The following is a 13,657-nucleotide window of genomic DNA, read 5'->3' on the forward strand; positions in this document are numbered from 1 at the left end:
CGGTGATACGCCATTTTGATACTTGAAATGATATATTTGAAATGTTATAATTATTATAGTCAGTGTCGTATATCATCTTCGGACATTTCACGATCATATACTGCGATGATTTTCGAATTTGTTCTAACAAAATAGTCTGCTAATTTGTAAGTAAACCAAGGCAGCTTCTGAAGTCTTATAGACAAAGTAAGCAAATTAATCGTTTCTTGAAAATGGTAACCGGACATTAAATGATAGTCAATATGTATTGTAATATTTCTTGTACTAGTGTCGACAATCAAACATTTCATTGGTTCGAGGCACTACTCTTATATAAATAAACATCAGTCAAGTCTCAAAATTATTCAATTCAAAGAACTATTCGATACAATTAAAAACACAAAATAATTTCATAGTGTTTTTATTAAAATAAAAATATCCTAATTAAAAAAATACCAATACATTTCATGAAATAATTAAACATTACTCTTTGCAATTAAAAATACTGTCTTTTTACATAACAACACTCCACGTCTTAAATACGTCTCAATTTAGCACCATATCTTATTGTCAGATTAGGGATTCATATGTGAATCTTATATACATAGCTTATTCCAATCACAGACGAAGCAAAGACAAATAAACGACATCGACATTGAATTGACGTGATATCATTGGTCGACATCTTGAGTAATCTATGATATTAATTATGGATTCCTTAAAAACTGGTCTTTTGAATATAGCGAAATTGTTATAGGATTTATGTGGAATAATGTTTTATTATAAATAAAGATATATTAATCAAGAATCGTTTATGGTGCACAATATAGCAGCGCATGATATTTGATTACATGTAAATTTGAGGTTTGTTTGTATCTAGACATTCTTAAATTGGAATCGACTATATATACATAACACATTCCATACATTTCAATCCAATTTTTACAAATTATAAACAAATATTAATATTAAAATGGTCGCACAATTCATTTAACATAATAAATTGCAAAAACAACTTGGTTTTTTTTTACAAATAATTTACAAAAAATGATTGGAATGTGTACGTCGTACCTTTTTTTAATATAACAAATGAAATACGCTTGCTAACTAAGATGAATTACTGGATACCAGATTTATATTTAACCCTTAATCCTTAAGTCGTTCAAAGCACCAGCCATATAACAACGAACAGAAATTAAAATAATATACTGTACATATAAAACATTCTTGCGTCAGATGCGTTTGTCTCAAACGTTACACAGAAACGTCGCCTTAAAATCGACCCTATCATTGTATATTACCGTTACGTTACATTTCATTGAAATCATCCTAATCTGACAAGAACATGGGCTTATGAAATAAACGTCAGCGGCGATTATTTGGCCTACGTACTACATAACAATCAACTATATATATATATATATACATATTAAAATCTCAATTGTATCACATCATTCATTCAAATATATGCCTTAAAACTATTATGTAAGGTCAATATTGACTTGTGACATTACAAACATTATAACAACGCTTCGATCTAAATTAAATTATTATGTTGATATAAAAACTGTATTGGACTAATTTCGTTTATATAAAAATAAATTTACATATAGATGTCCATTAATAAAAAATAATAATTTGAAAGCTTAATCCGCGTCTGATTTTGACAAAATAAAAAAGGAGTCTTTATAGCAAGCGAACAGTTAGGAAGACAGATAAAAAATAATCCGCTTAGTATTCTGGAATACATAATATACATACATGATACGTCCAACAAACCTACAACCATTTCCATTCACCCGGCTATTAATTTACAGCTATTAATAAATTATCTTTAGGTATCTTAATACTATACATTGCTTTATTGTACTCATTCTTCTAAAATAACAGCTAACTAAGCTATCGAAGTCTATTGAGATATTTATCTCTTTCTATCGGAATGATATTGTATATAATGAAAAAGAGCTAACAATGTGGCAACATTGGCGTAACTAGGAACTGTGAACCGTGGTCTTAACGTTTAATTGATTTTTTTTCAAACGTACGCAAAAATTAACAAATTATATTTAAAAAAGGAATTCGTAAAATATCACTTGTCCACGATGGGTACAAACAAAACTCTAAAATTTAATAAGAAAAAGTTCCGCTCCAGCAAGTTACTATTACAATCCTTCTTGTTTTCTAATTTTTTTTTTGTCATTTTTGCTTTTTAATCACATTTACTTAAAAATACTATAACTAGTCTGTACTATGGAGTTTCCTTTGCCCGAATAAAGACGGATAAAAAAATAGTGGGCATTTGAATAATAGTCTAGTTACGCCTCTGTAACTCAATTTATATTTATAAGAATTTTAAACAATCTCGATATAAGAGGTACATGAAAATTACACGATTGGCGAAAGTTTCTATATAAATAATTTTTAGTTTTATATTTGAAGATCATAAATTTACGAATATGAATTTAATAAATGCAATATACATACTGAATGAAATGAATGCTTACAATCATACACTTTCCGAATTTGATTAAAAAAACATCATTGACATATCGTGTCAAATTTAATAAAACTGACAATTGACTTAAAACTAGCAAAATCATTTGTTGTCTTTTAGCAGCGCTAATGTCACATTGACGTTTAACAAGTGTCATCGAATTATTGTCCATCGCGAGATGAATTAATTTCTTTAAATATTATAATTGCATTTAATCACATTTTTTGGAACATATTATCACAGTTTGAGCCACTACGAAAGCGGGTCATTTTTTGCATTATCATTTCTTATGATACTTATCGAAACGATTAGAAACATTTACATCTCGCAATATTAAACATTCTCGGAATTAATTGGCACTAATAGTTTAAGTATTTGTCCTTTCACGTCCATAATACTGTTCCGACATTTCGATAAAATAATACAAATCACACAAACTTTTGACGGACGAATTAGCGCAAACGCTCAATTTGGATTTGATCAATTAATATGACTGAACTTATGACCGATTCCCCAACATATGCGATGAATGTGACAATGTTTATGAAGGTTTGTGCTAAGGCGTCACTATCACCTACGCATAGCAATAGCATTAATAGATCGGTAGTAAGATTCAGAGTAAAAGTTTTATTTATATTTTTTTGGTTTTCAGCCACATTTAATCATCTAGTTCGGAACATTGTTACCGTATTCCATACCGAATATAGACAGTATAACGAATGCTAGACCGAGGAAAACTGAGCCGAGGAGATCGCCCAAAGCTGTCAAGTAAGGGATAGCTGCGTTGTCAGGATCCTTCTTCTTCTTCCACATGAAGTGGATCAAGATGTACGATAGATACAAAAGCACCATAACCTGAAATGTAGGAAAATATTTGTTATTGGATTAAATATGTACTAAGATTTATAATTTAAAACTGAATCTTAAAACTATTAGTACTAAAGTTCAATACAGAGTGCTGTATTTCTGACTAAACTTTTTTGATAGCCGACAAATTTTGCCATTACTTTATTTATTTTTAAAAATATATTTTGACCAAATTATTGTAGTTGGTAGATAAGGGCTTAACGTCTTAAGGCAACCTCTACCAGCTAATATTTAGGCTAATTAGATATACATGAAGTTGGTAACACAATTTATAACATAATATTCGAATTTTAACTATTCGAATATTATGTTATAAACACACATAAACGTAATATAAATATTGTTTTGTAATGGAATGGAATACATATGGAAAATAAATATATTTAAGATATTTTTCTCAAACACGATGTTGTGAGTTTGGTGGTTGGTTGCCTTACCGATGCATCTATAGATCTTCTTCAAAGATTTTAGAAGAATAACACTATGTCAATTTTCTTTAGAGACAAATAAATTAATCACATTTTATGAGAATAACTTACCTGTATTAGTGAGCACAAAACGTAAGTGATTCCAAATACGAACTGGAGGGAGACAAATCCTTGGTAAACGAAGTCAGCGACCACCATGAATATGATCTGACCGCAGACCGCGAGGATGAGCAACATTCTTGCAACCTTCGCTGCGGTAGCTGTGAATGAATAATATTTATGTATCAATAAATGAACCTTTATTATCTGTATCCGCCATTGACGACACAATTTAAATGAAACGACAAAAATTTTTTTAAATACTTCAATCGTCAAAAGTCCTCTAAAGCTTCATCTCTTTTAATGATTAATAATAATTGAGAGCCCTTACAAATTACAAATGCGGAATCAGAATAAACCATTTCATTTCACTTTCATTGTATAGATGTCAAATGCTGAGATGAGATCTTTTAAATATTTCTTTAGATAATGTCGTCGCACTCACTTCCATAGAACAAAGTCTTCCATGGCCATTCGATAATCCTTGTGTTCTCAGGAAGCACCCCGGGTATTGCAGTCTGATGGAGATTAGTAGCTAATCGTGAAGACTGCACGCAGACCAGATTTCCTCCAATACCATTAACTATGGGTTGAAAGACCTCATAGCCCTGATATTGTTCAACCGCTTGGTCAAGGACAATACCTCCGATACTGAAAATAAGATAAGGCAATGATTAACACTTATTAATTTTATCTTCCAATTGTATTTATACTAATACGATATTTTTGTATCGGATTATGACTTTAATTGTTGCCATGTAAATTAAATTTTTAATTACGAATCAATACTTGATGTTTACATTTAAAGTTTTTATCTTACCCGCTGATGAAGAGAGCTGAAATAACTGGCGTCCAACCAGTCGTGAGCACGGTCTTCGTGTATTTGTTCTTCCAAACAATAAACACCCAGATCGGAAGAAGACTGTAGTAGACGCAAAGTAGAGCAATAGGTTGCCATAGAGAGATTTCTGGAAATCAAAAATATATTAATTATGTTTCATTTATTTTTAGTTGGTCCATTTTATTACAAATAGCGTACGAGCAGTGAAAAGTTCTATAAAGCTATACAGATATAAACTCGAAACTCGAATGTAAAATGTTAGAAAATTACATGCGAATACGCAAATAAGTAAAAATAGCAAATTACCCAAAGTTGGTAATCAACATTTCATAAGTGAGATTCGAAGTGGGTTCTTAAACCACACCGCATTTAATGATATATAGATATGTTTTAAATTTTTTTACTGACATAATATGCTAAAAAGTCATAAAGCGCTTAAGTGATTCAAATTAACAATCGCATTAATAAACTATCTTTATTTTTATTTTACTTTCCCAATATAAATTAAAACATACACATTTTAATACTAAAAAAATATCAAAATTTAATAAACTCACTTATTTGTTCAAACATATATTGAGCAGTGACTGCAAGCACAGAATTGCTGACAATGTCTCCGATGGAAGCTGCGAGGGGTGTCGCAACGTTGTCGGGATTTACTTTAAATTTCTGTGATCCGAATATTACCATCACCATAACGAAATCTGTGAAAAATATTAAACTATGTGTTTTACTTTTGTTCCATGTAAAAATCTAAATTTTTTGTTATTATCATCACTTGGTAGTAAGGTCTCAACCACTTCGTACTGTCGTTTTAATTTTCACGGATGGGTGAGCCAGTGTAACTACACGCACAATGTACATAATATCTTAGTCCCCAAGGTTGGTGATGCAGTGACAATTGGTTAATACTTCTTACAGTGCCAATGTCTATCGTCGTTATATTCCAATATTTTTTACGACAGAAACTGTTGTCAGATTTACAGATCTCAGATTTATATACATAATCAGATTAAAGACTTATATACGTAATTTATATACGTGATTTATTATGTAAGCCTTAAAAATCTATGAGTCAAGCTAGCCCAGAGGTTAAAACGATTAAACCCTAACCGAAAAGTATGGGTTCAAATGCTGGCAAAATCCACTGAATTTAATATTTGAATAAATTCTGTGAAAATATTGTAAAAAAACCTGCTATCTATACATAGATACGTAGCGGTTGTGTGGTAGAATTAGCTCTAAACCTTCTCCTCAAGGAGAAGCTGTTTCTCCTCCAGGGAGGAGGCGGCCTCAACCCAGGATGTTCCACAACATTTATTTTTACTACTTGTAAAAATTAACAGAAAATCAGCAGGTTAGTCCTTAAACCAGTTTTAAAAGATTTATTTTAATACATAATCAATGACTTACCCAAAACAAAACAGGTAGTTGTAGCGGTGAAAATAGCTGATGCTATCAGCAACAGAACATAATCACCGTTGAAAGCCTTATCAACGATCGTGTTCACAATCACCGCGAACATTGATACTACTGTCGCGGCTACTATTGCTTGAACCTAAAACCATATTTTGGGATTTAATATGATGTAATCTTTCTTCATATGAAGAACCATTGGTGTGGTTACTTTATCTTTTCGGTACAAAAGATAATTTCGTAAGATATTGCTATATCTTGTTCATCTAATAATTCACTATATAGGTGTTTATACGTAGCCTTATGGCGTTCTGACAAAACTATTCAAAGTTATTAAGATAAAACCAAAGTTTTTTTTTTTACTTTTAACGATATGACATATTCCTAATAATATGTTGGTACAAATATGTTACATATTATATATAAGGCTTAGTTTAAAATAGATACGAGTTAAAATATTTTTGTAAATCCTAAACGTTTTCTAATCCTAACTTCATTGAATATTTGTTTATTATTGCCTAGCCCATCTTTAAATTTCTAAATATGATTGAGGAATACTTTTTCAATCTTATCTTAATGTACATTCAAAAACAATAAATTGTTTAAAATAAATTATTTTGAATATTCAAGAGGTATAAAAATTATAAGCTTAAAAATAATATACAAAATCAAAAAAAAACATCAAAACTAATTTCTGATTCCTTTTTACCTGAACTAATGATATGTTTCCAACAACCATCGATATAACTTCGCGCGGCGACACCATGTTCCCCAAGTTCGCTTGAGTCGAAAGCCGGGACGCAAGGCACATGTCGAGATTTCCTGCAAAAAACTTTTTTTTTTATTCGGGCTCGCTAGCTAGTGGCACCAAGTATATCTTATTATACGTGAAATTGAAAGTGTCATTATTTGCTCAGAGTGTGGCAATAATTTTTTTCCCCTAACACGCTGACACCCCTCCCCCAACATACTGATGAAGGTAGGTAATAAACTAATTATTAAATTACTTCAAGAATCCTAATAATGAAATTTGTGTTTTAGTAAAGTTAAATAAATGTTTGGCATGAACTTTTACTTATACTCCAAATACCAATAGCATGGAATATGAAAACAAACAAACTTTCTATTTTCATATTCAATGCGATTTGAAAATATCTTTATTTACTTTATTTTACCAAAAGTTCAAAGTTCCGATAACAACATCGCCGATATTCAAAACGCCGATTTTTCGCGACACCATAATGAATATGATAGATTATTCAGGGTCTCGTCCAATGAAATCGCGTCACCTCAATGTCAAAATTGTTTATTTGTATTTACTACACTTTTGATTGAAGTAGGCTATACTTGGAAATTTAACGTAAAACCCCTATTAAAAATAAGTTCAACGGGTAATTAATTTGTTCCTTTGTCTCACTTCTCGCAATAGAACATGTACTTTATTATCTTATCTTTCAACAATATTGCTTAGTTCGATTGGTATTTTGTCATTATGCCTTACGAAACTATGAAATAACCTACATTGTTATAAAGTTTTGTTATTTACAAAACATTACGGTAAATAGAATTTCAAGTATTTATTTATCTATTTTGAAACAATTTTATCGCGTTCTAGAAAACTGGTTGAGTGCATCGTGATAATTGTTTACGAATTTAAGAAAACAATTAATCCGATTTCAAGTAAAAGAAAACAATATGAACATCGATACATAGAAATAAGTTTAAAGCAAAAATATATAGAGTAGTATTTTAAATAATTATCATAATAAAGTTATTATATGGCATTGCCATTTAGCATAAACTTCCTTCCTTAGTCGTTCAGGGCTTGTTATGATTGGGATCACGTTTGTAAAGTCAAGTAACAGATACAATTATTCATAAAATATAATACCAGAGAGAAGTAAAATATTGCTGCATAGTAGTATTTATCATCATCATTCACACCATAATCACTATCGAAAAAATGTCTGAACTTTCATGTTTCGGTTTTTGTTTAAATTCGATTCCTATTTCAGTTTTTTTTTATAACTAACACTAAAGTACCTAACAAAGTCAGATTTTGATGAATAAGAATTCAATTGCAAATAAAAAATTGAACCCATGGGTACACCAATAATAACAATTATGATTTTGGTAATTCCCATGAGCATCCCTATATATCAGTTTAATTTTTATCTACTATTTTCATGAAGTAATTGCCTTTAGAGGATGTTACGAATCTCATATCTTCTATCTCTTTAAAAAATGCATCGATTGAAATTCACATTAATTTATCATCTATTATAATATATATTTAATATTTGTTTTTCAAGAAAAGTGAGCAAGGCCTGTATAAGTTGATTAAAAAATATCCTAACCGTTTGCATGTTCGCTTGCAGTTCGTGAGATTCCGTGTTTGCCGTGAATTTCTTATTGCCCTGAATTAAAATGCTGGATATGTAATAATATCAAGCTTCGGAAATTACGTTAAGTCGTCTGATATTCAGATATCAGATAAGATAATAACATACGACTGGAGAGTCCAGACTCTCCAGTCGTATGTTATTATATTACAAATCCCCTGTACAATTGTGTAGTCTCCATAGAGGATCTCCAAATCAGTGAAAAGGAGATTATTACAAGTCCTAAAAATACCATTCCAAATCTAAGGTTCTGTTTAACCCAAAATATATATCGATGAAGAGACAACAGACTATTTTAACGAACGCCCATTAAACTCTAGAACTTGCAATAATCACGTAAAGGCAACACAACAATTATCCATAATGACAGATTCGTCAGCATGACAAACCTTATCAGCGTGAAATATAAAGGGTAATTTTATGACAGCCATTACAGTCGTGTCTCATGTAAGATTTATGGTAAAAAGAACAGTAACGACTTGAACGGATGTAATCTTTTTATTTTTATCTTTTAATGTATATATATTATCTCGTTTGAAGGTATGTCATTTAATTTTAATTGTTATGTTACAAACGATTATATTCTTTATTTGTATGCAAGAATACATGCATGACATGTGTGCATTGATAAAACATCAAAACAAACCCTCACTTTTCAAGTAGTTTAAGTTTATGACCCTATCATACTCATACATATATTATAGGAATACGATAAGATTACAGTGACGAAAGTAAAATATCAGTGCATAAACAATAATGCAGACATTAATAAAAATGTTTATTATACAGAGATCGATCGACAGAATAAAAAAATATTGTTAGTACAATTCTCAGCCAAATAAACATTTGCGAACAATTCCCTTTGAAAAAAACATTTGCGCTCTTTAATTTTAGCTTTGTCTATCACTTTTTTTAATCCCAATCTCGTTGCCGTCCTTCTTTTCATACACACTTTAATATGATTAAGAAATAGCCAAGAAGCGATCGTTTCGTGTATAATAATTGCACTCAAACTATCCTTTACATTTTTGGTATGACGAAGTTGCGTCAAAGGTGTATACAATGAATCGTATTGATGATGAGCTCCAACAAAACTATTCTCAAGAGGAAACATGGCCTTTACATAGCAGTGGAACATTTAGAATAGCAATTGGCGTTACAGGCTGAATAAATATCTTATATTAATCAAACATATACTTACTCTAATAAACACAGAAAGAAACAAAAGGTATATTTTTATTTAAGTTGCCACTGTTTTTCTTTGTATGTTACTTTTAATCTTATATAGAATTTCAATGAACGCAGTGACAATATTTATTTATCAAGTAATCTTTTTATAATGATCGATATCCCTTTCAGCGATTTCCTTTAAACAGATAATAAATAATAATCAACACGTTTATCACCAAGTGTCAAATATCGAAAATAATATTTGAAGTATATAAATCAATATGCCAAGCTTATATGGTCCAAAAATACGAATAAAACCAAATAAATGTAAATAACACATTAATAAAGTAATTGCTGTTAAGCATCAAGACTTATTTAATCAGGTTTTGGATGGATGGATGGCAACTGTGTAGGAAATTTTATAGTGTACAAGCATATGCGAACAGGTGCACGCTCTATTGCCTCACTCCAAATAATTTGACCCGAACAGAGAAATCTCAGGCTCTGGACCAACGGCCAGCTTTTAATTTCCAACCTCCGATTTCATGACAGAAAACTCCAGAACTTTCTAGTAGTTCGGTCAAGATTTGTCGGGCTAATTTAATTTACTTACGAGCTTATATTTAATTAAAGAAGATTATATAATGTACACGTAAGGAATGTGATGGATTTATGAAATGACTTATAAATAAATATGTTACAGTAACAGCCTGTGAATGTCCCACTGCTAGGCTAAGGCCTCCTCTCCTTTTTTTAGGAGAAGGTTTGCAGCTTATTCCACCATGCTGTGACACGCATGTGAGAAAATTTCATTGAAACCAGACACATGCAGGTTTTCTCACGATATTTCCCTTCACCGTCAAGCACGAGATAAATTATAAACACAAATTAAGCACATGAAAATCCAGTGGTGCTTGCCCGGGTTTAAATATCGGCCATATCGGCTTTTTGCAAAATATGTTAAAAGTAATTATATTATTACTTACCCTTTAAACCAGAGAGAGATGGCACTAAGACGAATATGGCCTTTACTACTTGGAACACCTCCCAATTCTGAAAAAGATAATTTATTAAGTCATTATTGATATCAACTCAAAGATAAGAAGAGCGGGTAACCTGTTAGACAAGTTTATAAAACTTAATCCAGGATGACCGAGAACATTGTGAACGAATGCATTATCTAACAATTTCTTTCATTTCAATCCATTGAAATCTTCAATGTTGGTTTGAAAGGTAAGCGAAACACAAAATATTGGACATCATCATTTGCAATCTAATTTCTTTATTATAAATCAACGAGCCTTAATTAACAGATTAGAGTGTCGTTGTTGAATTTAACCAATTTAATTGTATAGAACATTTTGTTGCTGTTTGATTCATAGTGATCCAACTTGATCAAATTCAATGAAAGTCGAGGTATTAAGATTTAAGTATGTAATTTTTTTAACAGGTAAACGGAACCTCAGCTCAGCTTAGACCAGCTGTGCTACATTACTATAAAATCGATTACAGAAGATCATATCAACATAAGTAACAAATCATGAAAAGTTGGCGATGTAGAAGATTTAATAACATAATGATATAAGACGTTCTCGTTTAGAATACAAATAAAACATAAGAAAAATTAAACTAGATTAAGTAAAGAACAATGAGCAAATGAAGAAATGAACGAATATCGAAACGATTCGAGTTTAAATAAAGGGTCTTTAATTTATGGTATCATTCCACTGGTCATAAATTTCGTCTTTAGTTATTTACCTCGGAGCGATGAGTTATATAGAGATGAGTTATTATAGTTTACCGACAAAGTCTGACTACCATATCTGATCACACTTACTAACAGTAAAATGTTTTTATTTTTTAATTTATAGATAAAAAATTTATCTTCACAAAAGTAGGTATTTTTGCTCGATCAAAAACATCAAAACACGAAACATATCTGATTTAAGGACTAAATATTTTTACATTCGTGATATTGTAATAATCATGTTTAATTATTAAATATTTATCAAATTCTTATCTCGTAACGATATTCAGGCAAAAGTGTCACAATTATCATAATTATATATTATTCCATTAAATCTTATATCCTGTAGATTCTGTCAAGAGGTTGAACGTAATGATAAAACATTGCCAATTTAATAAAACATTAAAAATGTTTTATGTGATCAATAAGACAACCAGATAAATTATTGTTAACTAGAGATGGTACAGTTTCAGTTATTTCTTATACATATATTATTTCTTATGTGGCATACAATATATACATACTAATATATACATAGTGGCGCATTGGCAATTTAAGGGATGATTGATATTTCTTACAGTGCCAATATAAATGGGGTTTGCCAGTGTGCCTATCTATTTTAAATACAAAGAAAATCTCGCTATAACTTTACGTATGGTGGTGATAAGTATAAGAAATGGATATTGAGGAATATTTGATCAAATCAAACTTTATAACTTAAAAACCTGCTGTGAACGATCTACGACGATAAAGACACGTCGACAGCTCACGGTATGCGCACGCGCCACTCCATTGTACTCTCACCTCCGAGGTCCTTACGGCAAATCAAAATACAATTACGAGAAAATCCACAAGTGCTCATTGTTCTTTAAGTACTATTAAGTGATGTTTATGGTTTATTTGTATCACGTTGACCTCAATTTTGTATACGATTAGATTTATGTTTCATAAGAACAGATAAGTCTTTCATTACAGGGGTATCCCCTTCACGGTCATAAGCCGTAGAGCAAATATGGTAAACTATAATATTTATGCGAAAATTATATATCCTGTCTTTTAGCTTATATATATCTATAAATAGATAACATAATATCCTGATATATTTTACCCTCGGCCTTTCTCAAGGGACACTAGCTAACTGCTAAGCACATATATGTAGCTCATAAGTGCACGCTATATTCCTTCACTCTCATAATCCGATGGGACGGTAAAATACGACACGACTGGAGTGGAGAGTTCAAGCGCAAGGTCAAAAGTAGCAAGTTGCTGCTGAGAATTTCTCGACAGAACAACGTAATATTAATTCGCAACCCGGTATTTGATAACAAGAACTCGGGATCTGCGGTCATGTAGTCAACGGCAAAGACAAAGTTGATAATATTAATACACCTATTTTAAGTAAATTAAGAGACGTTAAGGGTGATTTTTTGTAATGCCTAACTGGAAAAACTAATATACCAATACACATAGAATGTATAGCAGACGATGCAGTACGTTTCAGAAAAGATTTTAGTGTACAATATTATCATATAAGTATAGACATGACTAGCTTGAATTTCATGTTCTTATAGATACTACTGGTGTAAGAGCTTTGTGCAAGCTCGTCTGGGTAGGTACCACCCAGATATTTTACCGTGAAACAGCAGTACTTGGTATTGTTGTGTTCCGGTTTGAAGGGTGAGTCAGCCAGTGTAATTACAGGCACAAGGGACATAACTTCTTAGTTCTCAAGGTTGGTTGCGTATTGGTGATGTAAGCGATGGTTAACATTTTTTACAATGCCAATGTCTATGGGCGTTGGTGACCACTTACCATCAGGTGGCCCATATGCCCGTCCGCCTTCCTATTCTATAAAAAAAAGTGTGGGTGTAATTATCCATATAATAAGTAGTATACCAGTTGTCTGGTTTCCATAGCACAAGCTCTGCTTAATTTGGGATCAGATGGCCGTGTGTGAATAATGTCCCAGGATATTATTATTATGATTATGAAAACATCATAAAAAATACAATAAAAAAAAGCTTAGGACTTAATTATATATATTTAGACTAAATCAGATTAAGTGTATGTTTATGCATGTGTGTGTACCAAATGAGCGAATACATAATAATATTAATAATATTCAATTACAACGAAATTGAAATTAAATCATTAGAGCTAGTGATAGGAAGGATGGTTATGTAAGCCTTTTTCGATATGATCACGTTTAAGTGA

The 13,657-nt window shown here is 31.1% G+C and overlaps 1 protein-coding gene across 4 annotated transcripts in view; it reads right to left on the bottom strand.

Moving 5' to 3' along the window:
* Nucleotides 1-384: 384 nt before the first annotated feature.
* LOC126777889 (solute carrier family 41 member 1-like) overlaps nt 385-13,657 on the bottom strand; it is a 101,688-nt gene continuing 88,415 nt past the window's right edge. For all 4 annotated transcript variants that reach the window (XM_050501181.1, XM_050501179.1, XM_050501180.1 and 1 more), the window contains 8 exons: nt 10,683-10,749; nt 6,834-6,946; nt 6,122-6,266; nt 5,266-5,412; nt 4,688-4,835; nt 4,313-4,518; nt 3,880-4,028; nt 385-3,328 (listed from right to left, as the gene is read on the bottom strand). In XM_050501181.1, the coding sequence (XP_050357138.1) occupies nt 3,140-3,328; nt 3,880-4,028; nt 4,313-4,518; nt 4,688-4,835; nt 5,266-5,412; nt 6,122-6,266; nt 6,834-6,946; nt 10,683-10,749 (1,164 nt within the window). In that variant the 3' untranslated portion in view covers nt 385-3,139. The remainder of the gene's footprint in view (nt 3,329-3,879; nt 4,029-4,312; nt 4,519-4,687; nt 4,836-5,265; nt 5,413-6,121; nt 6,267-6,833; nt 6,947-10,682; nt 10,750-13,657) is intronic.

Source organism: Nymphalis io, chromosome 24, assembly GCF_905147045.1.
Source record: "Nymphalis io chromosome 24, ilAglIoxx1.1, whole genome shotgun sequence".
NCBI classification, from domain to species: Eukaryota; Metazoa; Arthropoda; class Insecta; order Lepidoptera; family Nymphalidae; genus Nymphalis; species Nymphalis io.